General features: G+C 32.2%; 4 protein-coding genes across 6 annotated transcripts in view; 2 read left to right on the forward strand and 2 right to left on the reverse strand.

Moving 5' to 3' along the window:
- The window catches only part of LOC139485653 (uncharacterized), a 48,162-nt gene extending 28,862 nt beyond the window's left edge, over positions 1–19,300 (reverse strand). The window contains exon 1 of the mRNA XM_071270277.1: positions 19,185–19,300. The gene's annotated coding sequence lies outside the window, so the exon portion shown is untranslated. The remainder of the gene's footprint in view (positions 1–19,184) is intronic.
- LOC139485655 (uncharacterized) lies at positions 778–27,302 on the forward strand. Of its 3 annotated transcripts, none has more exons than XM_071270280.1 (4): positions 778–963; positions 18,928–19,059; positions 24,833–25,654; positions 26,304–27,302. In XM_071270280.1, exons 1-4 carry the CDS (start codon positions 918–920, stop codon positions 27,287–27,289), a joined length of 1,986 nt encoding a protein of 661 aa, XP_071126381.1. In that variant the 5' UTR covers positions 778–917; the 3' UTR covers positions 27,290–27,302. The 3 variants fall into 3 exon arrangements, with proteins under 3 accessions (XP_071126381.1, XP_071126380.1, XP_071126382.1); XM_071270279.1 differs by lacking the exon at positions 778–963 and adding an exon at positions 16,701–16,816; XM_071270281.1 differs by lacking the exon at positions 778–963 and having other exon boundaries at positions 18,935–19,059; positions 24,339–25,654.
- Positions 8,777–13,604, forward strand: LOC139485657 (uncharacterized). Its single transcript, XM_071270284.1, has 5 exons — positions 8,777–8,931; positions 9,677–9,804; positions 10,614–10,747; positions 11,585–11,685; positions 12,032–13,604. Exons 4-5 carry the CDS (start codon positions 11,586–11,588, stop codon positions 12,856–12,858), a joined length of 927 nt encoding a protein of 308 aa, XP_071126385.1. The 5' UTR covers positions 8,777–8,931; positions 9,677–9,804; positions 10,614–10,747; position 11,585; the 3' UTR covers positions 12,859–13,604.
- Positions 14,728–16,690, reverse strand: LOC139485656 (putative nuclease HARBI1). Its single transcript, XM_071270282.1, has 3 exons — positions 16,140–16,690; positions 15,704–15,880; positions 14,728–15,416 (listed from the first exon to the last, which is right to left on the reverse strand). Exons 1-3 carry the CDS (start codon positions 16,587–16,589, stop codon positions 14,910–14,912), a joined length of 1,134 nt encoding a protein of 377 aa, XP_071126383.1. The 5' UTR covers positions 16,590–16,690; the 3' UTR covers positions 14,728–14,909.
- Positions 27,303–27,873: the final 571 nt, after the last annotated feature.

Genomic DNA, 27,873 nt, shown 5'->3' on the forward strand with positions numbered 1-27,873 from the left:
TATCAATTGAAATTAGGGGCAATATGAGTGTTTCTATTGAAATGTTTAAAAAACAGAAGTTTATCATGATACTGTAATGAGGGTCTAAATGTGCGTTATCGTGTGTTATATCTACATGACATTGTCTAATCTGAAAACAACATTGAAACCTAGCACGACCATTGACGATTGCTAAATAACATGAATAAATGGAGCACAAGACGTAACATTATAATTGCATCTTGGTTTTTTTTCCAACCAGTTTAAGTAGAACAACCAAACAGTGTCCAGATGAAATCCTTACTCGTCATTAAAAGAGATTCAAGACAAATATTAAAGTGCCACTTCCGCAGTAAACACAATCTACCCACACATGTTTGATGTTATCAAATATTTGTTAAACATATTTTTGACACTGTTGGTGGAATCCCCCCCCCCCCCCCCCCCCCCCCGAGGGTATCACAAGCCCAGTAGTTAGCAATTATGTGTTGAGTTGAGCTCTCATTAATATGTTCATAATTATAAATTGACTGTTTACAAAACTTTGAATTTTTGAATTTCTAAGGCTTTTCTACCTCCTCAGAGTCTACCTCAGGAATAGATTACCTTTATTAGCTGTATTTAGAAAAAACTTTTGGTCCTCAATGGTCTTCAACTTCGTACTTTATTTAACCTTTTTAAAAAAATTTATTCGAGCGTCACTGATGAGTCTTTTGTAGACGAAACGCGAGTCTGGCGTAAATATAAATTTTCAATCCTGGTACATATGATGATTGTATTTGCAGTTGTCTCCCTTCTAATAACAACTAATCGATACACAGAAGTCAGATAAAAACATATGCAGACGACCGTCGAAAAACATATAATATATAAGTGTTTACAAACATTTTGGTAAAACAAAATTATACATTTGCTGCACGCGAGGGTGGATTTACGTAATGAGTACACAACATTCAAAACGAATGGAATCTTCTTTTAATTATGGTAAGAGTTAAACTGTTTACATTTATCATGTTTATAGTTAGTGCATCAACCATGTGTATTGATTTTAATTAGTAATGCGAAGATAATATAATCATGCGATGGGAAAAGTCATTCGAATTTATTATTCATAATCAATTAACTTGTATATAAAACACATGGTTTTCGAGGGGTTGAATTCATTATTGAGTATGATTGCTTCGCGAGTCAATGTAAATTCCCCCCTTGTATTTTCCTTACTACAGGCCGGAGTTTTACGCATTTTTCCTTTAAAATTAAATGCTAGGAAAATTCCTACGTAATCAAAATTGATCGACACTACATTATTTTATGAAAGAAGCTTTAGAAGTTTTATGCAATTTGATTACATGCAATCTGTTTAGCTCATTCAGTAATGCTATAAAGATAAATCATTCTATTTTTACAGAAAATACATTATTATGTTAACAATATCAATATAGAGAATATACGTAAATTATACCAAGTCTTCTCGCAACAACCACATTATGTTCGTATGTGAATGCTAAACATTTCAATATGTGCATGCATGCCTTGATATCATATGTTTGTTTGAACTATTGGATTTAACTTTTGTGTTTCGGTCACATGTATATGTATAAAATAAAAAAAAATTAAAACTTTTAATACGTCATTTCTATACGTATTAAAAGTTTCCAGCACTTTCAGACTCTTCATTCCGGCTGTAGGTTAGTATAGAAATATTTTATGTTTACGACACGTAATCTTGATTCCCGTAAGACTGTGGGTATTTTAAATATTTTGTGCAGTATAAAATCAAACCCTTTCATCCGTTTCCTCAACATATGATGGGAGTGACGATTTCTACATTTTGTTTACATAGCGATGGAAGTCACATGACAGATAAAACTCAAGGCAGCTCACCGGAACTCCCGTTTTGTTATACTAACATCTTTTTTTTATGTGTTTTGAAATGCATTTTTTGTATTATTTCATTTGATCTGTTAAAAGCTGATGTTTTCAACTGTCTCGTATATGCCAAATTTAAATAAAGCTTGTATGTCTTAGAGCTGTTTGCTGTTTGCTAAACGAAAAAAAAGGGGTTCTTTAAAATTGATAAATCAGGATGGGAAGAAGACTTTTGGACTTACACTGAACAAATGGGTAGGAGTGAAATTATGGCCTAGAAACCCCAAAAAATGTTGATCCCAATGATCTTCTGTAACAAAACAAAAATACTTAAATGCCATGATATGGCTTTTTTCACAAATTTGCAGACTAAAAATGTTCGACTTAATTTCAGATGAATATAAAAAAAGAAGATGTGGTTTGATTCCCAATGAGACAACTATCTACCAAAGGTCAAATAAAGTGGATGTAAGAAATTGATGACAACTGTACGGTCTTAAACAATGAGACGAAGTCCATAGTCGGCTATAAAACCCCAGACATGAACAATATGAAAGAAAAAATCAAGTGAGAAAACTAGCGGGCTTATTTTGTAACAAAACAATTTACAAAAAAAACCCCACAAATATGACAGATGTGAACCAGAGACAACTACTGAAACTTTAGACTCCTGTCTTATGACAAACTTAAAAAAAATAGGTGGGGGTAGACATGTATGTGAGCTCTTAATCCTCCCCCAACCTGGGACATTGATGTAACAGCACAAGACCAGAACACACTATAAAAAGCAGTTGAAAAGGGTTGAACTCAAAAGATCGAAACAAAGAAAATCAATCATCAAAAACACAGTCGAAGGATGTGGGAGGGTATATATCCATCCTTCGTCCGTAACAACACTTTGCTAATGTTTTGTGTTGCATGCATTTATGAATAAGACCAAGTGCAAAAGTCCTTAACATTTTGACTTTCAATTTTAATCCCTTCGCTCAAATGTTGCGAACATTGTAGACCTGAAATTTGACCATATATATAACATACATACATGATTGACAAGTAAGAAATATCAAAATAAATAGAAGAATTTACTTTATTGTCAACTTTTGTGAAACTTTATCGTAACGTTACACGGTTTGACGTCGATTTGCATAAGGTCGATTTCTATCCGACGCGGCTCATATAGAATAGAAAATAATGGGGTGCAAAAGTATAAAGTATAACCATAGAGGTATAATCAAAGGTTCATACATCTATGTTTATACATCTATGTGTATACATCTATGTTTATAGCTGTATAAGCATACATGTATAAACTTTGAATCTTTTTTATTAGACGAAACGCGCGACTATAATCCTGGTATCTATGATGAGTTAATTTAAAACCAATGGGTCGATGCAACTACTGGTAGAGTTTGAATTCCCCGAGGGTATCACCAGCCCAGTAGTCAGCATAGAAATGAATTTATCATTGATATGGTCATATTTGTGATATTGATATATTTGTATTTTTTGTCGAAAATAGTTATTTAGGTAAACTTAGTGAGTATCCGTTATATAACAATCATTTGCAAATCGAGTTGTAAATGCATCAAAACATTATTCAATGCAAATACCAATTATTAAAAAAGCGAATAATGATATTAATTGATATATTTGAAATTCTTGTTTTCAAATTGGCCATCATCCAATATAGCCACCAGTACTTCAATATCCAAAGTCCTCAGATGATAGTCTTTGTCATTAGTGATTACTCTACCAAATACGATCAAAAAACTGGTGAAGCTATTAATTATTTTTGTGATTTCTGTTGATTGATGGAGGCCATTTTAAATTGGGCGCCAAGAGCGGCCATATTTATATTCTGATTTGGGTGCATAGCTATAAATGTTGGTTATGACCTACACTTAAACTCTGCAAAGTTTGATGTTTTTACCACAATCTTAACAATTGTTTCACAACTCAATGCTCTTCAACTTCGTACTTTATTTGGTTTTTTTAACTTTTTTTAATTCGAGCATCAATGATAGGTCATTTGTAGATGAAACTATCGCGTATAAACTCTGAATCTTTTTTACTAGACGAAACGCGCGACTGGTGTAAATTCAAGTTTTAATCCTCGTATCTATGATAATTTTATTTATACATCTTTGTCTATACATCTTTGTTTAAACATCTATGTTTATACATCTATGTTTATACATCTATGTGTATACGTCTTTGTGTAGACATCTATGTTTAAACATCTACGTTTATACATCTACGTTTAAACATCTACGTTTATACATCTATGTGTATACATCTCTGTTTATACATCTATGTGTATACATCTATGTTTATACATCTATGTTTAAACATCTACGTTTATACATCCATGTTTAAACATCTATACGTTTATACGTTTATGTGTATACATCTATGTGTATACATCTATGTGTATACATCTATGTTTATACATCTACGTTTATACATCTATATTTATACATCTATGTGTATACATCTATATTTATACATCTATATATCGAAAAGAAGATGTGGTATGATTGTCAATGAGACAATTGTCCACAAAGGACCAAAATGAAACAGACATTAACAGCTATAGGTCTCCGTACGGCCTTCAAAAATGAGCAAAGCCCATAGCGCATAGGCAGCTATAAAAGGCCCCGATAAGACAATGTAAAACAATTCAAACGAGAAAACTAACGGCCTTATTTATATAAAAAAAAATGAACGAAAAACACATCCGTATGTTTATACATCTACGTTTATACATTTTCGTGTATACATCTATGTTTATACATCTATGTATGTTAAAGCATCTATGAAATTACAGTGAAAAATATGAAAAATAGATAATATAATACTGATTACAGAAATGTACAATGTTTAAAGTAAAGAAATCATACGATTACAGATAAATTTTGATTTATAGTCATACAATGTCATTATGATTTTACATCATTATTTTGAGGATTCATAAATAAATAATAAAGAAACTAGAGGTTCCCAATAGCATGTGTCGCTCACCTGCATCTACTGTTGTTTTCGATATCATGTAAAATAAGTTTAAAACCATAATTAATAGTCTAAGATACCCTAATATTAATTGAGGCAATTCTGTTGGCCCAGTGGTTAAACAAAAGCAGGTCCTCCCATTGTAGTCTTATAATAGTTACTGAAGACCCCTTATTGAAATTAGTTTCAAAGTTGTGACATTTGCAATAGGTTTTTTTTCCATTGTAGACCCCAAGGTTTTATTTAGCCTTTGCAGACATGTTGGTTGGATGACTGGCGCATTTGACACATTCTTCAGTCAACATACCTTATTTAAAATTGGTGCTAATTTAACTTTTATTCTATTTGGACCAGTAGATTAAGTGGTAAATCTTTTGTAAAATATTACACAAATTTACGAAAAAAATGATATAAAGGGCAATAACTTCATAAGGAATCAATTGAAAATTTAAACTGGAATCCGCTTGTATTACGCTTCACTTAAACAACCGCTATGGCCCGATTTTTGCCCTGGAGATTTTAACGAGATTTCACGTTACTATGTTACATAGCAACGTCACTGTACCACATCCGGAATATTAACAAAAATGTAAACAAAACAGACGACAGTAGTTTTTAACAATTAACAAGAATTGAAAGAAATTTTAGAATCAGACTAGAGAAAAACATTAATATACATTGTAAAAATAGAAGCAAAAGAAATTATTACATGTAACAATGGAGAAAATGTTGAAAATCTTACACCTTCATCACCGAAATCAACCCACATGTCAACTTCCAGTAATATTTCAACACCACAAAATTGTAACACTGTGAGAAAACAGCTTGGGGACATATCAAATATTACATGCACGCCAATCAGACCCAAGCATGATACGCTTAATGATTCTGGGATATTACTGTCTACACCTGAAATTGAAACAAATAGTCTTAATAGGAAAAACAAATCAAATAGTACAGTTACATGTAGTAAAGAATTATTTAAGGATACACCTATAAATGTTGAATGTCATGATCACATCTATAGTGTTGTTAGTACACACAGGAAGAGATTAAAAATTAAGTCTACAAAAGAAACTTTACCCAAAGAAGAAGAGACATTAGCAGTGAAAAGTCTGAAAAAAATAATAGTCAAACAACAACAATATGATAATTTATCACCAATAGAATTAGCTGAAATCGTGCCACTTGGATCCAGATCTGCACTTGTATTCAAACTCTTTTAAAGTATGATTCCTTCAAACATCTTATAACTGATGAACTGATGAAAATATTATCCAACCAGCATGATATTTAAAAAAACAGAAAAAGAGGCAAACTTAGTGTATGGGAAATTATTTGAGGATATGATAAATTTTAATTGGAGTCAAATTGTAGAAGAACTTTGTGATGAATTCCCAGTTTTATGTCGCACAATATTGAATTTTATGCTACCAGATAACTTGACAGAAAAAAACAAAGTCTTATCGAATTACATCAATGGTCCCGAGGATAGGGTTTATTTACTCTTTGCTTGCACAGAGTCGCAACCAAGAATTGAACAAGGTTCAGCACGTGATTAATACAATATTGTTTGACAACTTGTGTGATCAAAAGGTAAATTAAAGTTAATATATATACACTAAGGCCCTAAAAGGGGTGGGGGTGGGGGAAGGGGGGGGGGGGTTACTATGAATTTACTGCGATTTTTATTTCAAATTTCTAAATAAGTTATGATACACATTATAACACAATTACTTAATTACTTAGTCCATGAATTTAGACTTAAAATAAAATATATATATAATACAATTACAATAGGGATAATATAACTTTATTCCCCAAAAAGCATATGATAAATCAAATCAAATTTGGGTTAAATGTACCTGCTTTGAGTCTATTTTAAATCAACTAATTTGTTTTCTTGAAACATGAAACATGAAACATTTCATTTCACTAAAGGCCTCTCATGAGGCATGATAGTACAACAATATAACAAATAAGATATAATGCATGAACAAACATATTTACAAATGCATGAATAAATGGGAAGGTAAATATCATTTGTAAATTGACATTACAATTTTACAGAACTTGGCTAAGCCAACAAGAACAAATTTATCTTTGCTGTTCATTAAATTGGAGAAACTCATAGTATTTTTAACTTTACAAATTCTTATTTTACTCAAATTTGTATAAGAGTTACCTCCCATTCAATATAAAAAAAATCAGATAAAAAATCAGATTTGGCGTAAAAGAGCTGGGACATAAGATACCAAAGGGACAGGAAAACTTGTAAATCGAAAATGAACTGACAACGCCATGGCTAAAAAGAAAAAGACATACAGAAATAATAGTAAACATGTCATAACATAGAAAACTATAGATTAAGCAACACGAACCCCACCAAAAACTGGGTGTGGTCTCAGATGCTCCTTAAGGGTAAAACAGATTCTACTCCACATGTGGCACCCGTCTCAATGCTCAAGTTATTATTAATCCGGTAAATGGTCTAATTCGGTAGGCAACATTCGTGAAAAGGGAAGGGTTGTAGTTATGGCATGAGGAACATATCAGATATCATCTGTGAAACGGTTATAGGACACATTTCTAAAACTAAATACTTTATTGATGATTGTAGCCAAATGTCGTTAAATTTGAGCCAGCAGTTTTTTCAGGAAAAATCTTTTTTTTTAATTTAACAGAGGACGACGACGGACGACGGACGACGGACACAAAGTGCTGAGAAAAGACCACTGGCCCAATGGTCCAGGGGATTTAAGAGAAATGTCAGACCCAATCCTGACTCTCATATTCACACTAAAGAAACATTAATACATCTGTTCAAACAGAAACACAAATAACGTACGTTAAATTACATGCTTGTCTGTACTTACACCAGTTAAACCGTTTACCATACTCGGAATATGGATCGAATAGGATATTACCACAATACATCCCTTCAGTTTCATAATCTACATAAACATAACAAAGACAGTGAGACAACTAGTTATTTTGAGCAAAGCGATAAATATGATGAACATCTGTTATCTTATAATTCAAAGTTCAATCATGATAATGAATATGTGTATTTTCGTCGACCTATAATAACTTTTTATCAATTGAAATTAGGGGCAATATGAGTGTTTCTATTGAAATGTTTAAAAAACAGAAGTTTATCATGATACTGTAATGAGGGTCTAAATGTGCGTTATCGTGTGTTATATCTACATGACATTGTCTAATCTGAAAACAACATTGAAACCTAGCACGACCATTGACGATTGCTAAATAACATGAATAAATGGAGCACAAGACGTAACATTATAATTGCATCTTGGTTTTTTTTCCAACCAGTTTAAGTAGAACAACCAAACAGTGTCCAGATGAAATCCTTACTCGTCATTAAAAGAGATTCAAGACAAATATTAAAGTGCCACTTCCGCAGTAAACACAATCTACCCACACATGTTTGATGTTATCAAATATTTGTTAAACATATTTTTGACACTGTTGGTGGAATCCCCCCCCCCCCCCCCGAGGGTATCACAAGCCCAGTAGTTAGCAATTATGTGTTGAGTTGAGCTCTCATTAATATGTTCATAATTATAAATTGACTGTTTACAAAACTTTGAATTTTTGAATTTCTAAGGCTTTTCTACCTCCTCAGAGTCAGGAATAGATTACCTTTATTAGCTGTATTTAGAAAAAACTTTTGGTCCTCAATGGTCTTCAACTTCGTACTTTATTTAACCTTATTAAAAAATTTTATTCGAGCGTCACTGATGAGTCTTTTGTAGACGAAACGCGAGTCTGGCGTAAATATAAATTTTCAATCCTGGTACATATGATGATTGTATTTGCAGTTGTCTCCCTTCTAATAACAACTAATCGATACACAGAAGTCAGATAAAAACATATGCAGACGACCGTCGAAAAACATATAGGCCTAGTTCGATCATCAACCGTAGTTACAGTGGTGAAACCAAAGTGTGATCGAACTAGCTCTGGTTCGACTAAAGTGATGTCAGCGCCCGACTAGGGTTCAACCATTTGAAAGCGTGGGTTTCTCTGGATCCAACATGGCGACATGAGGTGAGTTTGTCCAATTGTCAATATTGAAAAATGGGGAAATGTTTTTATACAGTAGACAATTAGTATTACAAAGAAGTAGAACTGATACCAGAAAACACATAGCGAACTAAGATATGTTTGTATGGAAAATAAATGCGTTTTCGTTCGGAAAATAAGCATGATAGACTTCGCATATTCCGAGTGACATTGATTTTCGAGAACGATCTCTCTTAAACCATGTTACATTGTAGGTAGTTCTACAATATATGCCTTTGCAATATCTTTGCCCTCAGTCAAGTCCATGAGGGGGGGGGGGTTGGACAATCAATGCATTTGAATGGGAGCATATAGTTGGAACCCCCCTCTCCCTTTACTCTGGGTTGGGAACCCCCCATTTTTAAAATGGCTGGATACGCCCCTGGAGTCTGACGCCTATTAACACCATTACAACTGAGCCTTTGAAGACGTCATAATTATTTGGACTAACTCGGTATATGCCTATTTCTATCGCTTATTATAGTAGACTTATTATTCTTTATTAGCTCTTGACTCATAGGGCGCATACCTGTAGCCAGGGGGTTTGGGGGAACCCCCCCCCCCTTGAAAACAAATAAGCACGTTTAAAGGCAATGTTTTGTTCGAATTGTGACTGTTAAAGTCAAGTTTGTGAGTCCAGCCACTCTAACTCAAGACTCATTAAATCCATGAAAAGTGAATTTCTCTTGTTATTATCAAAATTCTGCAACATCAATATATTTTTTTTCAGATGGAATCAAAACTAAGCCAAATGCAAAAGTGGACTTGCTTCATTTGCCAAAAACCTCCACTGAGTATTGAAAGTCTGGAACGTCAAGAGAAGTCGGGTGTCATCATATATATTGATTGGGATTACAGGTATGAATCTGTCTATCTGTATGTAACACAAAAAATATATGTATACAATTAATAGTTGTTACTGAGCTAATAGTCATTACGGTTGCATATCACATTTCTACAGTCATGATAAGAGAACAAACATTTAATATTCTAGGGGGAGCCAGGATTTTGTTTCAGATGAGTTATTTATACATGTACTTTTTTTTTCTAAGCTGGTTGTATTTATTTTTCATGGCTTTGCCGCACAATTATTTTCAAACAACTGAATCCTGTATTTTCCTAGTATATGGGGGACAGAGTTTTCATTTTCATCCTGCTATTTCCAGTTATTGGCAGGCTCATTACCAGTTCAAAATGTTGGTATATTTTTAAAATTAAAATATATATATATTTACATATAAATAAATAAATTTTCCCATTTCAATAATGACAATTAGACAAACTCACCTCATGTCGCCATGTTGTACTTTCAAACAAAATGCACAAAGGTACACTTTTGATCATGATGATTCTTTATCACAATTTATGCACAATTCTGATTACTAGTAGTCACTACATACATTTGTGTAACACAGCTCAAGTTCGAAATTGGGGTGTTGTAACTGTTATTGTTCTGCCCCCGTTTAAGATGTTCGTACATGTAAGCAGGGTCATCTGTGTCACATAAACACATTCTCCATTTATTCTTATTTCCTGTTTTCATCTTATTTTACAAATGGAGAACATGACTTTTTATGAATGAGGTGGTCCATTGCATCAATTTATTTTATCTAACAAAAATGTGTGTTTGTAGCATAGTTTTAAACAGAATTTCATTTTTATTTTAGGTCAATTTTGAGGTGTTCATCGTGCATGAATTGTTTTCACGCTGATTGCGCAAAGTTTATAGATCTTCTTGAATTTTTCAACACTAAAGAAATACAAGTTGTAACTTGTGAACCCTGTGCAACAGCAAACTAAGGTACTTGTACTTTATTTAGACACAATCTTGTTGGTAATGTCTTAAAAATGTAGTGACGTAAACTTCAACTTGTTGAAGGCGGTTATTATATAGTAGAAATGTCAAAACACAACTTTCACTATAAGAATATCAGCATCTGAAAGGCAATTTATAAGGAACATGGCAACATTAAAAAAACACAACAATGAAAGGAAAACAATGATCCAAATTTAGATTTGAAGCTAATGTAAATCATAGAGATACAAATTCTTAACAGAAACTACATAGAATAGATACAAATTATTATTGAACAGTGTTTTTATTTCTGTTCTTCATCTTGAAAGTCACTGTAGAATCTTAAACAATGAACGAATCATTCATATACCAGTCATCCAGTATATATCAAATTTGAGATGTAACACTCTCTTCATACAAAAAGAAAAGTTTTGATAAGACTTAAAAGGCAATATACCGAAACTCAAAGTTGCAGTGTAAATATACTGCACACCAAGTTAAAACATGGACGGTCATAATTTCCAAGACACTGTGATTAGGATAGTCACACACTAAATGTGTTCAAACAAAAAATTATAAAAAAGCAATATCCTTTCATATATATATATATATGAGTCTGAAAATTACACCAAACAGTGTTAGAGTTAGATTTTCTGCTGACAAATTTTGTCCGTATATATAAAGTCTGAAAATTACACCAAACAGTGTATGTATATATATAAATGTTAAGATCTACAAGGCACTTAATTGAAGTACTCTGGTCATACCATTTGCTATGTTCTGGTTGTGAATTGATTTTGATTTATTCATTACAAAATGATAACTTTTATCAATATGTTGTAGAATGAAGACAATTATAATGAAGTCAAAGACAAAGGAAGGGACAGACTACAAATTGCAATGTACTGATGACATTGCCAAAATTTTGCTGTCTAAAGACACAGGTATATAAGTTAGAATTTAAAATCTTCAATGTTGATTTAGATATTTAAATATCCAGTGGAATAAAAAAAAACATGAAAGTTGTGTTAAAACTCCTTATCCAATGAATTTTCATTAATAGTTTTGTGCTATATTCACTTAATCCACAAAAAGAACTGTTCATTTTCAATCACGATTTGTTACATGTTTTTCGAGGAAGTTTCTGTGACCTACATTTTACCCTTTATTGACCTAGGTTTATCCTATATTTTGCTGATTTGTGATAAAATACTACAAGATTTCCATTGGTTTCTATGTGCCCCAAATTATCTATGTTATTGTGATCATTGATATCTTTTTTTTTTTCAGACCCGGCTGTTAAAGAAATTATAGTCAATGGCCTTATGCCATTAGCACAGGTAGATATGCACTCTAATACTTCGCCAGATGATATGGCATCTGCATCATCATATCACGCAAATACACCATCTACATCATCATGTAACCCAGACACACCATCTACATCATCATGTAATGCAGAAACACCATCTACATCATCATTTAATGCAGACACACCATCTACATCATCATTTAATGCAGACACACCATCTACATGTACTAGTAGCACCAGTAATATTCATCTTTGGACAGACAAACAAGAAGATATGTTAGTTCATTTAAGACATGAAAGACATGATGCATTTGGTAAAACCCGAAATCACAATACATTATGGAAAGACATTGCAAACGAAATTAATAGCACTTTCAAATGTAACATTACTGCAACCCAAGTGATGAACAAGTACTTCAATCTAAAAAAGAGATGGAAAGAGGTACTTGATGGTGCAAGAGGGTCAGGATCAGAGGCTAAATATTTCAGGCTAAAAGAAGATTTTGATCAACAATATGGCACAAAGGCCAGTAGCAGACCTGCCTATCTGCTTGATACAATTGCAGATAAAGATAAAAATAAAAACGCAAAAGAAACGAACGAAACTGAAAATCCAGCATCAAAAGTTACCAAGGGACAGGGAGAAGATGGAAAAGGGAAAAAAAGAAAAAGTACAGATGTTGTTTGTCTTCTTGAAAAGCAAAACACTGATTTCATGAATAAAATGGAAGAATTCCATAAAGACAAAATGAACAGATTTGATAAACTGCTCGATCTTTACAAAAAAGATCTAGATCGTAAATAAATGATTGAAAGAAATGGGAAATATTTTTACCTGTTACAGAATTTATTAATTTTAATTTCCTTGTGTAGAATGAAGGAGAACCTGTCATGCCAGTCGTATTATTATGTTATTATTTGATAAACCTCAGGGAGAAACTCTGTTAATATAGTACAATAAATGTACGTTGTATTTAATTGTTAAGGAAAATATTTACATTTGAATTATAATTTCTTTCTAGTCATATTTTCTAGTTAAATAAAGACTTATAAGGAGACTCATGGGTTTTACATGTTTAAATCTTTCAAAATTATTGGCACTTTATTATTTTTCTTATTGTATAAAAAAAAATGGATAGAAATATAATTTGGCAAATTCAATTAAAATCTTATATATATTATATCGAATGTTTCAATTGTCTTTGAAATATCAATGAAAAACAGTTAAAATCTGTATTAAATGGCTTTTCATGCTCCTAAATGACTCTTTATTGAATACGGAAGTCTAACATGTAAATTTTTGAAGGAGTTCCTATTATTTTGTTTTTAGATTGTTTTACTAGTGAACCTCTTTAAATGTAAGTTAGCATGCTGAAATACATGTATTATTCCCATTCATTTAGCTAGCTTGGTTAGGTGAATAAGATTTTTTGATGAGCATAATATATTTGTTTGTTATATGCTGTTTATTTTAAATTTACCATAAAGAAAATGGTTGTTTTTGATTGAATGTTTTATTTTTTTATGTTACAATAAAATCTGTTGAAAGGATGTTTAAAACTAGTATAACCTGCCATATTCATGTGTGTCTGTCCTTAGCAAAAAATCTTTGTTGTTGTTTTACCTGACCGAGTTAGGGTAAGCTTTTGCAATCATTTTGCGTCTGTTGTCGGTCTTTAAACCTTTTGTGCATAACCTACAGTAGGAAATTGGCATTTTGTTTTCTGATATGTGTGTCCGTCTGTCACAGGTCAGGTCACATTTTTTGGTCAAGTTAGTTTAAAAAGAAATAAAAGTCACATCAACTTACTTAGTACACATGTTGATTTAAATGGGATTTTTTTTAATTCTATGCCAAATAACGGTCTAGATCCCAATTTTATAGTTCACTTAACTTCGAAATGTGAGTGCAAAAAACTTGATTTCAAGTTACAGGTTTTGGTCAGGTAGCTATAGGTTATTGTGAAATAGAAGTCACATCAACTTGAAACTTGGTACATATGTTTCTTGTGTTGAGGTCTTTCTTCATTGTATGCTGATATATTGGATTGGCAACGGTTTTACTGTTCACTAAAATTACATGTGAAAGGTAGTTAATAAAAAAGTACATTTTCAGTTGTAGTTTTTGGTCAGATTAGTTTATAATGATGTTCATATTACATATATCATGATGTGATCTTTCAGAATTGTAGGCTCAATTTAGGTTTGTACAACGTTTTGAACATAGAAATTAAAATTGTGATTTGCCGATTTGTCTCGCCTGAAACATAAGGATAATGATCTGGTGTGCCCATTCTTGTTACTAAAGAATGATGAAGTTTTTTTTCAGAAGGTAGACGACCTGGATGTATACTTTGTATATATACTAGTATATAGATGCGTTATGTTACAATGTTTCTTTCTGTCATACATGGCATGTTCATTTGCATTGACCTTGACCTCATTTTCCTTGTATGGTCTATTTCTCAGATACTACTATAAGCAGTCCATTTATATTTGGTGTATTGAATGGTTGAAAGTTATAAATGTCCGTCTTTCAGTAATCATCTGACCTAATTTTCATAATTTATTGGTCAATTTAATCTTTGGTGTGGTTACTTGTAACGCGTACATGTCTGTCTGTCTAATAATGCCAAGACGTATGTTTACTTGACCTTATTCTATGGTTCATTTGTCAAACTTCAGTTAACAAGATTATACTATAGAACATAAATATTAAGAAACTTTCCCTGAACCTAATAGAAATTAAAGTAATTGATACAGAAAATAGTATTTTATTTAAACAGCAACAGATTTATTTGCATGTATCAGAATTACACAATATACAAACATCCAATGTAATGTTAATTGTAAAATCTATGGTATATTAACAAGCTGTAAACGCCTTAGAACACCAGCATGTCCATTTTGGTAAACATTTGGAAAGTTATTGGGATCTTCTTCCTCATATTCAATGTATCCTTCAACATCATCCTCATTAATAATACACAAGTTATGTAAGACGCAACAAGCAATAATAAGATTGCAAACTTCTTTATGATCATGAAGAGGCACATCTCTGAGTCTGCGAAATCGCCCTTTAAGATGACCAAAGGCTCTTTCAACTGTTTGTCTCACACCTGATAACCTTTTGTTAAATTTAATTTGTTGCCTTGTCAGATTTCCAAAGTTCTTAAATGGCGTAACTAACCAATTACGAAGAGGATATGCATTGTCCCCGAAGATGTGATAATTTTGTGAAAATAGCTCGCCAGCTTCAGCTTTGATGTATACACTTGAGTTTCTTAAAACGCGTGCATCATGCACACAGCCTGGCCATCCGGTGTAGGCATTAATGATTTTCATATTGTTGTCCACCACTGCCTGCAAAACATCAATGAAATAATCATGTAAATTAGAATAAAGAATTAAAAACTGTTAAAGAGACAACAACTTTACCAAAGAAAAGAAATGTGTAAGTTGTTAATTGCATAAAAACTTTGGGACCAACCAATGAGCCTGAAGGAAGACATGACAAAAGTCTTAATGGAAGTTGTAATCGGTTGGATGAAAATCAGAAACCCCATATACAAACATCTTTGTACATGATTAAACTTTACTTCAATTAAAATTTGTATAGCTACTAATGAAAGATCTGTGATATGTTTTACCTGCAACTGAATAGATGGATACCCTTTTCTATTATAGTAGTCCCTTTCACCACCAATAGCAGCTGACAGTCGAATATGTGTACCGTCTATGAAACCTGTCACCCCAGGCAAAGAGCATACTGCTTCTACCTCAGTTGCGATTTCTGTTTGTTGTCTAGGTGATGGCCAACGAATAATCTAAAAAAAAAACCACATGTTACATTATTAGCATTTGATTATATTGTTTAAATTGTAGATACCAATTCAGAAATATGCTATGGTTACTAATAACTATGGTTACTAATAACTAACCTTTTCCCCCATAAATCGGCTAAAAATTGTAAACAAGATGTCAAGAATTAAGAATAAGATCAATTAAAATTTTCTAGCGCAATATAGTACACCAAAAATAATATGGTCCAGAGTTAGTTTTCCTAGGTCACTGACATTTTCTTACCCTATCACGCAGATTAACCAGAATATTACACACTTCTTTAATGATCTGATGCACTGTCGACTTCGACAGATTAAAGAAATGTGCAGTTTCCCTCATAGACTGGTTTGTCGCTAAATAGCTGACACATACTAGAAGCTGTTTCTCTGGGGTGACAGTGTCATGTGGCCCCCTTCCTCCTCGAATTAATAAGTCTTGAACGCTTTCCAATATGATATGAAAAACATCTCTGCTGATGCGGTAATGCATTTTAAAATCATCTATGTGCTGAGGGACCGCCATTTGTCCGACTACTGCCATGTAATCCGTCACTTTTGGCATGAAACTTCTTCTGGTCGTCATATTAATCACACTTAATGTATTTATTGATCTCTTGGCAAGCAAGCGATGAATATCTTCGTCTTCGTCATCAAACATTTCCAATATACACATTTTTCGTAAAAACGCCGCCATATTAACTTACTAAACTGGTACCAAAGTTAGTTCGATTATTCAATTAACCAGACATGCGCACTAATACCAACAAAACTAAAGTATGGTTGGTGATCGAACTAGGCCATAATATATAAGTGTTTACAAACATTTTGGTAAAACAAAATTATACATTTGCTGCACGCGAGGGTGGATTTACGTAATGAGTACACAACATTCAAAACGAATGGAATCTTCTTTTAATTATGGTAAGAGTTAAACTGTTTACATTTATCATGTTTATAGTTAGTGCATCAACCATGTGTATTGATTTTAATTAGTAATGCGAAGATAATATAATCATGCGATGGGAAAAGTCATTCGAATTTATAATTCATAATCAATTAACTTGTATATAAAACACATGGTTTTCGAGGGGTTGAATTCATTATTGAGTATGATTGCTTCGCGAGTCAATGTAAATTCCCCCCTTGTATTTTCCTTACTACAGGCCGGAGTTTTACGCATTTTTCCTTTAAAATTAAATGCTAGGAAAATTCCTACGTAATCAAAATTGATCGACACTACATTATTTTATGAAAGAAGCTTTAGAAGTTTTATGCAATTTGATTACATGCAATCTGTTTAGCTCATTCAGTAATGCTATAAAGATAAATCATTCTATTTTTACAGAAAATACATTATTATGTTAACATTATCAATATAGAGAATATACGTAAATTATACCAAGTCTTCTCGCAACAACCACATTATGTTCGTATGTGAATGCTAAACATTTCAATATGTGCATGCATGCCTTGATATCATATGTTTGTTTGAACTATTGGATTTAACTTTTGTGTTTCGGTCACATGTATATGTATAAAATAAAAAAAAATTAAAACTTTTAATACGTCATTTCTATACGTATTAAAAGTTTCCAGCACTTTCAGACTCTTCATTCCGGCTGTAGGTTAGTATAGAAATATTTTATGTTTACGACACGTAATCTTGATTCCCGTAAGACTGTGGGTATTTTAAATATTTTGTGCAGTATAAAATCAAACCCTTTCATCCGTTTCCTCAACATATGATGGGAGTGACGATGTCTACATTTTGTTTACATAGCGATGGAAGTCACATGACAGATAAAACTCAAGGCAGCTCACCGGAACTCCAGTTTTGTTATACTAACATCTTTTTTTTATGTGTTTTGAAATGCATTTTTTGTATTATTTCATTTGATCTGTTAAAAGCTGATGTTTTCAACTGTCTCGTATATGCCAAATTTAAATAAAGCTTGTATGTCTTAGAGCTGTTTGCTGTTTGCTAAACGAAAAAATAGGGGTTCTTTAAAATTGATAAATCAGGATGGGAAGAAGACTTTTGGACTTACACTGAACAAATGGGTAGGAGTGAAATTATGGCCTAGAAACCCCAAAAAATGTTGATCCCAATGATCTTCTGTAACAAAACAAAAATACTTAAATGCCATGATATGGCTTTTTTCACAAATTTGCAGACTAAAAATGTTCGACTTAATTTCAGATGAATATAAAAAAAGAAGATGTGGTTTGATTCCCAATGAGACAACTATCTACCAAAGGTCAAATAAAGTGGATGTAAGAAATTGATGACAACTGTACGGTCTTAAACAATGAGACGAAGTCCATAGTCGGCTATAAAACCCCAGACATGAACAATATGAAAGAAAAAATCAAGTGAGAAAACTAGCGGGCTTATTTTGTAACAAAACAATTTACAAAAAAAACCCCACAAATATGACAGATGTGAACCAGAGACAACTACTGAAACTTTAGACTCCTGTCTTATGACAAACTTAAAAAAAATAGGTGGGGGTAAACATGTATGTGAGCTCTTAATCCTCCCCCAACCTGGGACATTGATGTAACAGCACAAGACCAGAACACACTATAAAAAGCAGTTGAAAAGGGTTGAACTCAAAAGATCGAAACAAAGAAAATCAATCATCAAAAACACAGTCGAAGGATGTGGGAGGGTATATATCCATCCTTCGTCCGTAACAACACTTTGCTAATGTTTTGTGTTGCATGCATTTATGAATAAGACCAAGTGCAAAAGTCCTTAACATTTTGACTTTCAATTTTAATCCCTTCGCTCAAATGTTGCGAACATTGTAGACCTGAAATTTGACCATATATATAACATACATACATGATTGACAAGTAAGAAATATCAAAATGAATAGAAGAATTTACTTTATTGTCAGTCATTGAAGTTGTGTTGCTTTTTTTATTAGTCATATGTATATATTACAATTTACATGCATAAAAGAACAAAGGTAAGGAGCAATTTTTCCTTCGTATATATATGCTATAAACAAAGTTATCCATTGCAGATTTGTATTTCCGTCAGTTGTCTAGGAAAGAGAAATGCGATCTTTTCAATGATATTCGAAACGACACGGATGATGAATTAATTAGAAAGTTCAAGGATAATCCACTATACTTGTCATGTTTGTTTTGGTTTGGTAAGTAATTTTGACTCTTTCGTTGTACATGACGTATCATATATATGTATTGTAACGAAATGGGGGTCCCTTGGAATGGAACTTGTTTTCCCTAAAATTGTGTGATGATGTTGTTAAATACTTACCGTTAATTGACTGTTCCTATTATATATTTCTTGTGTAACTATGTTTGTTAACTTTTTATTATTCTTTTCTATGTTTTTACAATCGGAACAGCTGTGTTTACTTCAAATGACGTACACCACAATGACGTCATAACCTATTTTTGTTATGACGTCGGCTTTAGATTTTGTAATTTCGGTGAATGGTAAGCCTAACAGTTGGAAAGCAAGTCCTTGGAAACGTCCGTTGTCGTCAAGCTTTATCAGCTATAATAGCAGGGGGAATTAATTAGGTGGCGCTACGGTCGTCCGTAACGTCAAAAAGTCCGCCAAATCAATCGGCTAAAAGATTGACGTTTAAAGTATTTTTTGCAACTTGTCATGCTTTTATTACAATTAAATTTTAAAATTTGTAGGTTTTGTGACCAATATAATTTCTTTACGACATACAAACATTACAAAAAATAGCTTGTTATTGCTATTCCCTTATCCTGTCCGTCTTTTTAAAAAAAAAAATCGATTTTTCCTAATTTGACGTTTGCGTATCCAAATACAGAAAAGAACGGTTATAATCTTAAATGAAACCGGGAAACCTATTTCAAATTTATGCACTGTTTTGAAGCCATCATTTTTTACTTTTATACATCAATTTTAGTGACCACCAGCCATGTCAATTTTTATCTGGTTTTAGCTACGTTTCTACTTTAAAACAGTAAAGTTTAGCTTCTTTTCATTGTACCTGTTTCAAAGTGTTCTAAAATACTGATTTTATTAAAGACATGAATGAAATTTTGATTAAAAGTTGTGGATTTTCACAATTCCATACGATACTTGTATTTTAAAGTAACTAAAACCCCTTTTGATCCCCTACACAAATTGACGGTGACATTGTTTTCTTTTTTCAACATACGTCATGTAACGTTTATAACAAAATATGTGTCAGGGTCATGTGCATAGTAAAAATTTACACATTGGAGTGAAACAACAAACAAAGATCTTCTTTATTGCGTTTAAAGCTAAACGTCTTGGAAAATTCTGACAGATCTGACAAATTATTGATAGCCTACTGTATGGATGGACAAAAGCACAAAAATAGCAATTGAAAATGAATTGCAAAGAAAATTCTGTAGGAAAATAACATATGAAAAAAGAAAATGAAGGTCAGTTAATAAAATCTTGCTTATATTATTATCTCTTTACTTAGTAAGCTATATTTCCATTCTCAATTTTATAGAAATAAGACCAAAAACTAGCTTATCAAGCCAAGTCAGCCAAACAAGAAGTTTATTCATAGAGATGTGTTCTTACAAAATTGAATTTTTTCAAAAGACAAATTCTTGTCAAATTTAAGCATCTTTGATCATTATTGAAGTAAAATGCACAAAATTTGTCCCACCAGTTTCATTTCATTTCCTATTACTAGTATTCATGAAAAGTATATATACAATACTTTGTTTATAAATATGTAATTATTTAAAGAAGCTGATACAGCAACCTGTTCAAGAGAAGAAGCCCCATTTTTTCCAAAAAGTTTACTTTCATAATCTATAAAATACCCTGAGAAATAAGACAAAGGGCTACTGTGCAAGCTAATCTAATAGTTTAATTTTACAATAATCATGATTCTGAAATTCAAAATTGTGTCACTTTCACTTATAATTTAAAGCATATTTTTTTACAGAACTTCTGTCAATATTTTTGGTATAAAACTTATAAATCCCTTTTTTGTATTTTACTGTTCAACTAAGAAACATAGGCTTGAGTTTAAAGGCTCTCTTAATTTGAAGAAATTTGTTGTGACTCTTGGTCACACTTTATAGAATATAAAATATATATGATCAGTACTATTTATTTAATAATTATATCAATTTTCAGAAAGATTATTGAAATTGTATAAACTATGTTTTATTGCATTAAATATAATCAGAAGTGTTTAAAAAAAAATTCTGCTAGGAATGATTCCACATATAAAAATTACATGTAGTATATTTCATCCGCCAGATCTAATTTCTTTCAATATAGCTAGGTTTTTAATTTTGTAGGTGTCATTATCCACATTTCTGAATTGTTTTTTTTTTACTGCAGTAATATTTTGTCTTTTAATATTTACATTTAGTCCTTCTCTGAAAAATAGGGGGAAGTATCTCTTCTTTATATTATCATAACATAGTTATAAATCGAGTTTCGTTTATTTTCTTTCTAATTTTTGTAAAGTAAACTCCTTTTTTAATTTTTATGCATTTTGCTGGGTTTTTATTTTTGACTGGTGATATTAAGGGGAGATAACCACTTGCACAAATCGGCATAAAAACCACCGCTTCGGTTTGAAATCAATTTGACGTTTGCGTATCCAACATTCTATTGCCGAGATATTCATATCGAGTGTTTGTCTTAATGAGATGCTTTATCAAATTTAAATTCAGCCCATCATTTTTAGTTTCCTCGTAAATATTTAGATTTTTCGTTCAGGAGACTTGACAATTTTCACCCAAACTCCAAGTTTGCAGATAAAATAAAGAATAAAGGACTTTGATTTGATGTGTGAGCTTTGACGAGAATAAACTATGGATACTCAAGATTAGTTAGGTTAATAAGTTTTTATTACGACAATAGTATTCAGTGAGTTAAAATGAGGTTTGTCTCATCCGGTTTTTTACTGAATTTTCACGGTCACGTGACTCTATTGTTGCTGATAAACTTGGGGTCAAACCGTGACCTGCTTTCCAACTGTAAGTATAAATACGGTGGAGAAAATGGATAAGACTTCAGAACGACTTTACCCTGGTCAAGTAACACACGCTAATTCCAAGCGATTTTTTAAAATATATAACGTAACGGTACCCAAATTGCACCGAGTACCCAAATTGCACCTATTTTATAGCAAAACTAGCAGCGAAAATCTTACAAGAATTCCTAGAGACTAAACAATTTGTATTTTTATGATTTGATACTTAGCACATCTTTCAACACAGGTAAAACTATTTAGATATGGACAAAACGTTCACAGTATTTATCAACAGATGAAGTATTTACTGAAAAAGCAAACTGTACTGAAACGTCGCCATGCGACGTCATCAAAACGTCATCTTTTTAAAATGAGCAAATACAATATGTTACAAGTATCCATTTAAAAAATAATAAAGAGTAAGCATAGACTAATATCTAATTGTTCAAAATATTTGAAGAAATTAAACAAAAGCTCTGTTATTAGACTTTTGACGATGTGAATTTATGCATGGATGCAATTTGGGTACTCCTCATTTCAGAATCATTGCCGGTTTGGAGGTCAGTTAAGACCAATTTTTCTATGATTCCATATGGAATAAAAATCAAATTGGTGTACCTTTATAATAAAGAAGGATACAGCTACAAAATAAACACAGAATGGACATGTCTGTCTTTATCATTAAAAATCGTAGATGAAAAAACCGTCAAAATAGGTGCAATTTGGGTACCGTCACGTTATACATGTGTAACAGGAGACGGTTTAACCTCAGTATTTTTCTATGTATAAAATATCTTTCTTTTATTAACTCTGTGTTTTATTTGTTAAAGTCAGCTATAATGTTAACTCAGCCTCTAAAGCTACAGGTATTTCTACATTGTAATGACGAGTTCCTTTTTATCGTGTGTCCAAATCAACAATACTGTAAATACGTGTGTCTACTCTTCGAACACACCTTTACCTATAAGTACACAGACAAATCAATACTTGACATTGACCTCAATATACCTAAGTTAACTACAAATTGAAACACCTGTAATCGGACAATTATATTAAATCAAGCGTAATTGATCTTATGGCTCGGAAATGATTAATTCCCGAAACACAAGTCTACTTGATATTTCCGACTATAAATTGTATAAAACCGTCTGTTAACCTTATGTAAAGGTTCGAACCACTGGGCCCTGAGTCTCCTTGTCTGAAGAGATCGAGATAAGTAAGTTTATATAATTTAATAAGGTCTCTCAAAATATCAACAGATGTAAATTATATTGCAATAACAATACAAAGTATCAAAGTCACATAAAATATTACATTGTAAAATAATGTAAAAACTCCTATAAAAAATGTAAAATGAATATTTAGTTTCGGCTTCTAAACAAATGGCATTTTACCGTAAATACCCTAAACGGTGAAACTCTATCGTAATCTCATTAAATCTTAAATTCAAACCCCCAAAATATAAAAGCTTCTTTACTAAATTCTTACTAGAACACGCTATGGACTAAAAGCGGACCAAATAAAGCAACGAACAATCACCCTAAGAAATAAAGCATATCGGTTTTATTCAAACCAAGTTGCAGTGTCTTATTCAGACATCGGGGTATACAAATGTAATACACCCGTAAGCCCTTAATAATAAAGATAAACAACGGCGGTTTTATTCAAACCAAATGTCGATTATGTCTTATACAGACCTTGGCTTTATACGATCAAGCGGCCGAATTAATAAAATATCTACTTTATATACTAATTACAGGTGAAGAAATAACAACTTTAACCAACCACGTACTTCGATACAAACTTGTATATAAAGGTGCACTCGAATATATTTTAATCCAAACAACTATTGATTACTACCGAGAAGGAAAGAAAAGCTTTTTATCATTTATCTTATGTAAAACACCGAGAACCCTTAGTGATTAACCAATGGAAATCAACTACACTTTTTAGTTTACCCTAGATACGAACATGTAAGCAAAATAATAACAATGAAAATGAATTGTAAATTGAAATAAGCAATCTAACATATAATTTTAGATATATAAAAACCGATTCCGCTACACATGTACCGAAACCATTAATATATACCAGACTAAGTAGTAACCAGACTACTTCCGTATAATGTGGGCTTGTTAATTCTTTAACAAGTTACATTTAGATAATAACTTCTTGAGAGAAACGTTATCTTTTGACATTGAATTTGATTTACCATTTGCCGATAACTAAACTAAACTTTTGAGGTATTTATATTTCCGCCTCAGATTTCCGCTATCCATTTTCTTTACGATATTCTAATAAAATAAGGTATTTATTTGTAAGACTAGAATACTGTTAAGCCATATACTATTTGTATAAATTATAGATATTTAACGCATCTTAAACAGTTGTTAAAGTTAATTCAAGTTGATTTTTATTTAACGAGTCTGTTATTCTTACAAAAACCTAAACAGAACCAAACTAAGATCTACCAGAATACCACTAAGTACCACAAAACCTATACAGAACCAACCTTAGATCTACCGGAATACCACAAAGTACCAGGATACCAGAGTACCACGCTACCAAAGAAGGGTCGCCAGTTATAACTTAAGTTCATATATACTTATACATTGGTATAAAACACATCCTTATAGCAACACACTAAGGGTTACACATTTATAGTTTAACACCAAAGCCTGACTGCTCGGTTTTCGTTACAGTATATATATTCGTCTTTCAGTATTATGAAACACTCAAGTAGTATTTTTTTTTAAATTATACCTGAAACATTCAGATGTGAGCGTAGAGTGTAAACAAACTATAAACTTTTAAACAAATCCTGCTACACGTGTAGCATCCGCTAACATTGTCACGTGTTTACATCTACATGTTACGCATGCACTAACCTATTTATAGTCTTTCATAATGCTTTTTCTTCAGCATAAATGTTTTGGTCCATTTACAGAAATCCAAACAACTGACAAATCGATAAAAAATTGTGGATGCTCACACTATTTAGAAGGAGGATTTAAAGATGGTGTTTCAAAACAAACTATTTTAGATATTCTTGAAATAAGTATTTCGTATTGCATGTGTCCTCACGTTTTACAGAATCAGGGTTTTGCGCAGGTTACCAAGCGATGTGACGATTCGTATGTCGATACGGAAAATCACGCAAGTATGCCACAAGATATTTTTGAATCATGGAAATTGAAAAGATGTGATAAGAATTTTCCTCCATGTAATAAAAGAATACGTAACTCAGTGAAACAGGCGGCTGGAGTTTACTGGACTCACTTGGCTATATTTTTTGGAAAGAATAAATTTATTGTGTCCATGTTGAAATATTGCAAGAAAAAAATGTATGATGTACCTTTATTTACACTTCTACATCATTTGTCAGTACCGTTATTGTCCGTTTTGCATGAAAACTCTTCCATAATGTACGAAGTTGTATCGAACTACCCAAGATCTATATTAAGTGCTCCGATAAATTGCACCGTAAACAAAAATGGAAGAGTGTTGAATTGTGATTATGGCACATTTTCTTTGGTTTTAGAGCTTACAATGATCCACGATTTTAAAATGCTCTACAAGATTATTCGTAAGGATCGGTGTTTATTAAGAGAAGCGAACGTTAGCGGCATGGAGTTTTGTAATTTACTGAGTGACACGATGAATAACCTTATCATACACAAGCATGTAGATGACCTGGAATATTTACTTTCTGTAAAGAAATTACCATTAGAGTCTTACGTATCATTGTTTCATTTGATATACAAATCAGGTAATTTAAGACTCGTCTAAATGAAGTATGGCGACTGTATGGTTCGAAACACAATATTTTCAAATAGTTATTGTTATATACTAAAATATAAGAAGACTTTGCCAATGAGACAACTCTCCATTCAAGTCAAAACTTGTTAAAAGTAAACCATTATACGTCAAAGTAAAGCCTTCAACACGAAGTCTAGGCTCACAGCAAACATCAAGTATCAAAAGGCCTTACCAAATGACAGTGTAAAATAAAATCACAAAATAATATATATATATTTATATACCGATGCCTGAGTGAAATTAAAAACAGAAAGTTCCTAATTAAATGGCAAAATCAGAAGCTCAAACAAACAAATGAAATTGAGAATGGAAATGTGGAATATGTCAAAGAGACAACAACCCGACGAATGAGCAGAAAAATTACGTTTACCTTAAGCTTCCGAAAATGAAAAATCTCTTCATTCGTACACATCAGATTGAAAACGATATTTATTATAGCATAAGAAGTTCAAGTGACTTTTTTTTAGACTATATTAAAACTTATATCGAACAACTGATCATTATTTGCTTTCTTTCAGACGTTTGCATTATTTAAATATATATCACTATTTGATATGGTCTGACAATATTGATGTATCAATTTCTTGTTTTTGTTTTAGATGCAAGGTGGATTTATTCAACCATATTTGACAAATCAGATTTCTGTTCAAGATTTCTATCTTGGAAAACGAAAATAATTAAAAAAGAATCAAAGCTTTTTAGGGAAATATTGTTTACTTCAGTTCTGCATGGTGATACTGTTGCATTCAACAAATTTGTGGAATATGGGTTTAATGTAAATACAGAAGTTAACGAATGTAGTATTCTTGTCTGGGCCGAGCAGCTAAATTTTCCAGAAATTGTTGCGTTACTTTTGAAGGCAGGTGCACGGCGTGTAGCCAATCCAATGTACAAGGAATTTAAAAATGTAATAATAACGTATGAAGATTATTACGCTACATTAGCAGACCCAGAGTATAATCGTGTATCTATTCTCCATCGTCTATATGAAAATACTACCTCAAGCGTGTTTTTCGACACTAACCGAGCCCCTCTTACGTTGAATAGCGCTATTCCATCATTTCATGTCATCAAATATCTTCTTCTCCATGACAAAGGTTTAGGGAACATTGACGACTTCCTATTTACGTTGCCGTATCACCAATCTTTCATAAGTGATACACACATGTTTCATCTAATAATTAGATCTAATTCATCAATGCGACTTCAGGCCAATGATATAGATAGAATAGTAAAGTTTAAATCACTGAGTTTTAATTTAAACAACGATACATTATTTGACTTGCTGTCAGAAATAACTAATTATTCTCTGTCAACTGACGAAATAAAAGCTTTTGAAAGATTTACTTTAACCGAGTTACCTTGCCTACCAGTGAAAACGTTAAAAACTTTTTGTAGAAACAAAATCCGACAGCACTATATGGGCTACAAACTTTTCAAGTTTTTAGATATAATGAATGAACAAATTCCGTCATCTGTATGCAGTTTTCTTCTGAAGGAGGATGTTTTAAAGCTATTTTTATCAGACAAACAATTGAATAGAATGGACGAAGACTCGAGTGATGCAGATAAATACTTCGTTTAAAACTTCAAAGGTATTGTTTTATTGTATTATTATAATAACATGTTCATCGTCAGTTGAACATGGTTGATGTAAAATAACAAAATTACTGAAATCTAAGGAAAATTTATTACAAAAAGTCCCTTATCAAATGCAAAATCAAAAGCTCAAACACATCAAACGAATGGACAACAAATGTCATATTCCAGACTTGGTAAAGGTATTCCTTTTTGTAGCAAATGGTAGATTAAACCTGGATTTATTTATAGCTAGCTAAATCTCTCACTGTTATGATAGACAGGCGCGTATACGTCAAGTGACGTTCAAAACAACTACAACGACATTCACATTGGTGCAAAATCTACCATTTCTTCTACATGTTCTCAACAAAAGCAAACAATTTGTATACGATTAAATGATTTTCTTTTTATTTCAAGCTTATTCAGAAATATTTGAGTACTATAGTTACACAGTGTTCTAGTGACATACCTCGATATATGGTGAAGCTCGAATCCCCATATTGAATTTACTGACCCATATATATATCGTATTATGCCACTAGCAAATAGTGTAGACGTCCCGTCCCGTACGGTGTTGGTGTTAGTTTT

The sequence above is a fragment of the Mytilus edulis genome, chromosome 8 (genome assembly GCF_963676685.1).
Source record: "Mytilus edulis chromosome 8, xbMytEdul2.2, whole genome shotgun sequence".
Lineage (NCBI taxonomy): Eukaryota > Metazoa > Mollusca > Bivalvia > Mytilida > Mytilidae > Mytilus > Mytilus edulis.

Bases quoted from the DNA above. Each gene is read 5' to 3' on its own strand.
- LOC139485655 (XM_071270280.1), top strand. From the start codon at position 918: ATGAGTACACAACATTCAAAACGAATGGAATCTTCTTTTAATTATG. The intron at 19,060-24,832 runs GTAAGTAATTTT...GTCCATTTACAG, and splicing joins GTCATGTTTGTTTTGGTTTG to AAATCCAAACAACTGACAAA. The intron at 25,655-26,303 runs GTAATTTAAGAC...TTTTTGTTTTAG, and splicing joins TCATTTGATATACAAATCAG to ATGCAAGGTGGATTTATTCA.
- LOC139485657 (XM_071270284.1), top strand. From the start codon at position 11,586: ATGAAGACAATTATAATGAAGTCAAAGACAAAGGAAGGGACAGACTAC. The intron at 11,686-12,031 runs GTATATAAGTTA...TTTTTTTTTCAG, and splicing joins TTTGCTGTCTAAAGACACAG to ACCCGGCTGTTAAAGAAATT.
- LOC139485656 (XM_071270282.1), bottom strand. From the start codon at position 16,589: ATGGCGGCGTTTTTACGAAAAATGTGTATATTGGAAATGTTTGATGAC. The intron at 15,881-16,139 runs GTAAGAAAATGT...TTTTTTTTTTAG, and splicing joins TGGTTAATCTGCGTGATAGG to ATTATTCGTTGGCCATCACC. The intron at 15,417-15,703 runs GTAAAACATATC...GATGTTTTGCAG, and splicing joins ATCCATCTATTCAGTTGCAG to GCAGTGGTGGACAACAATAT.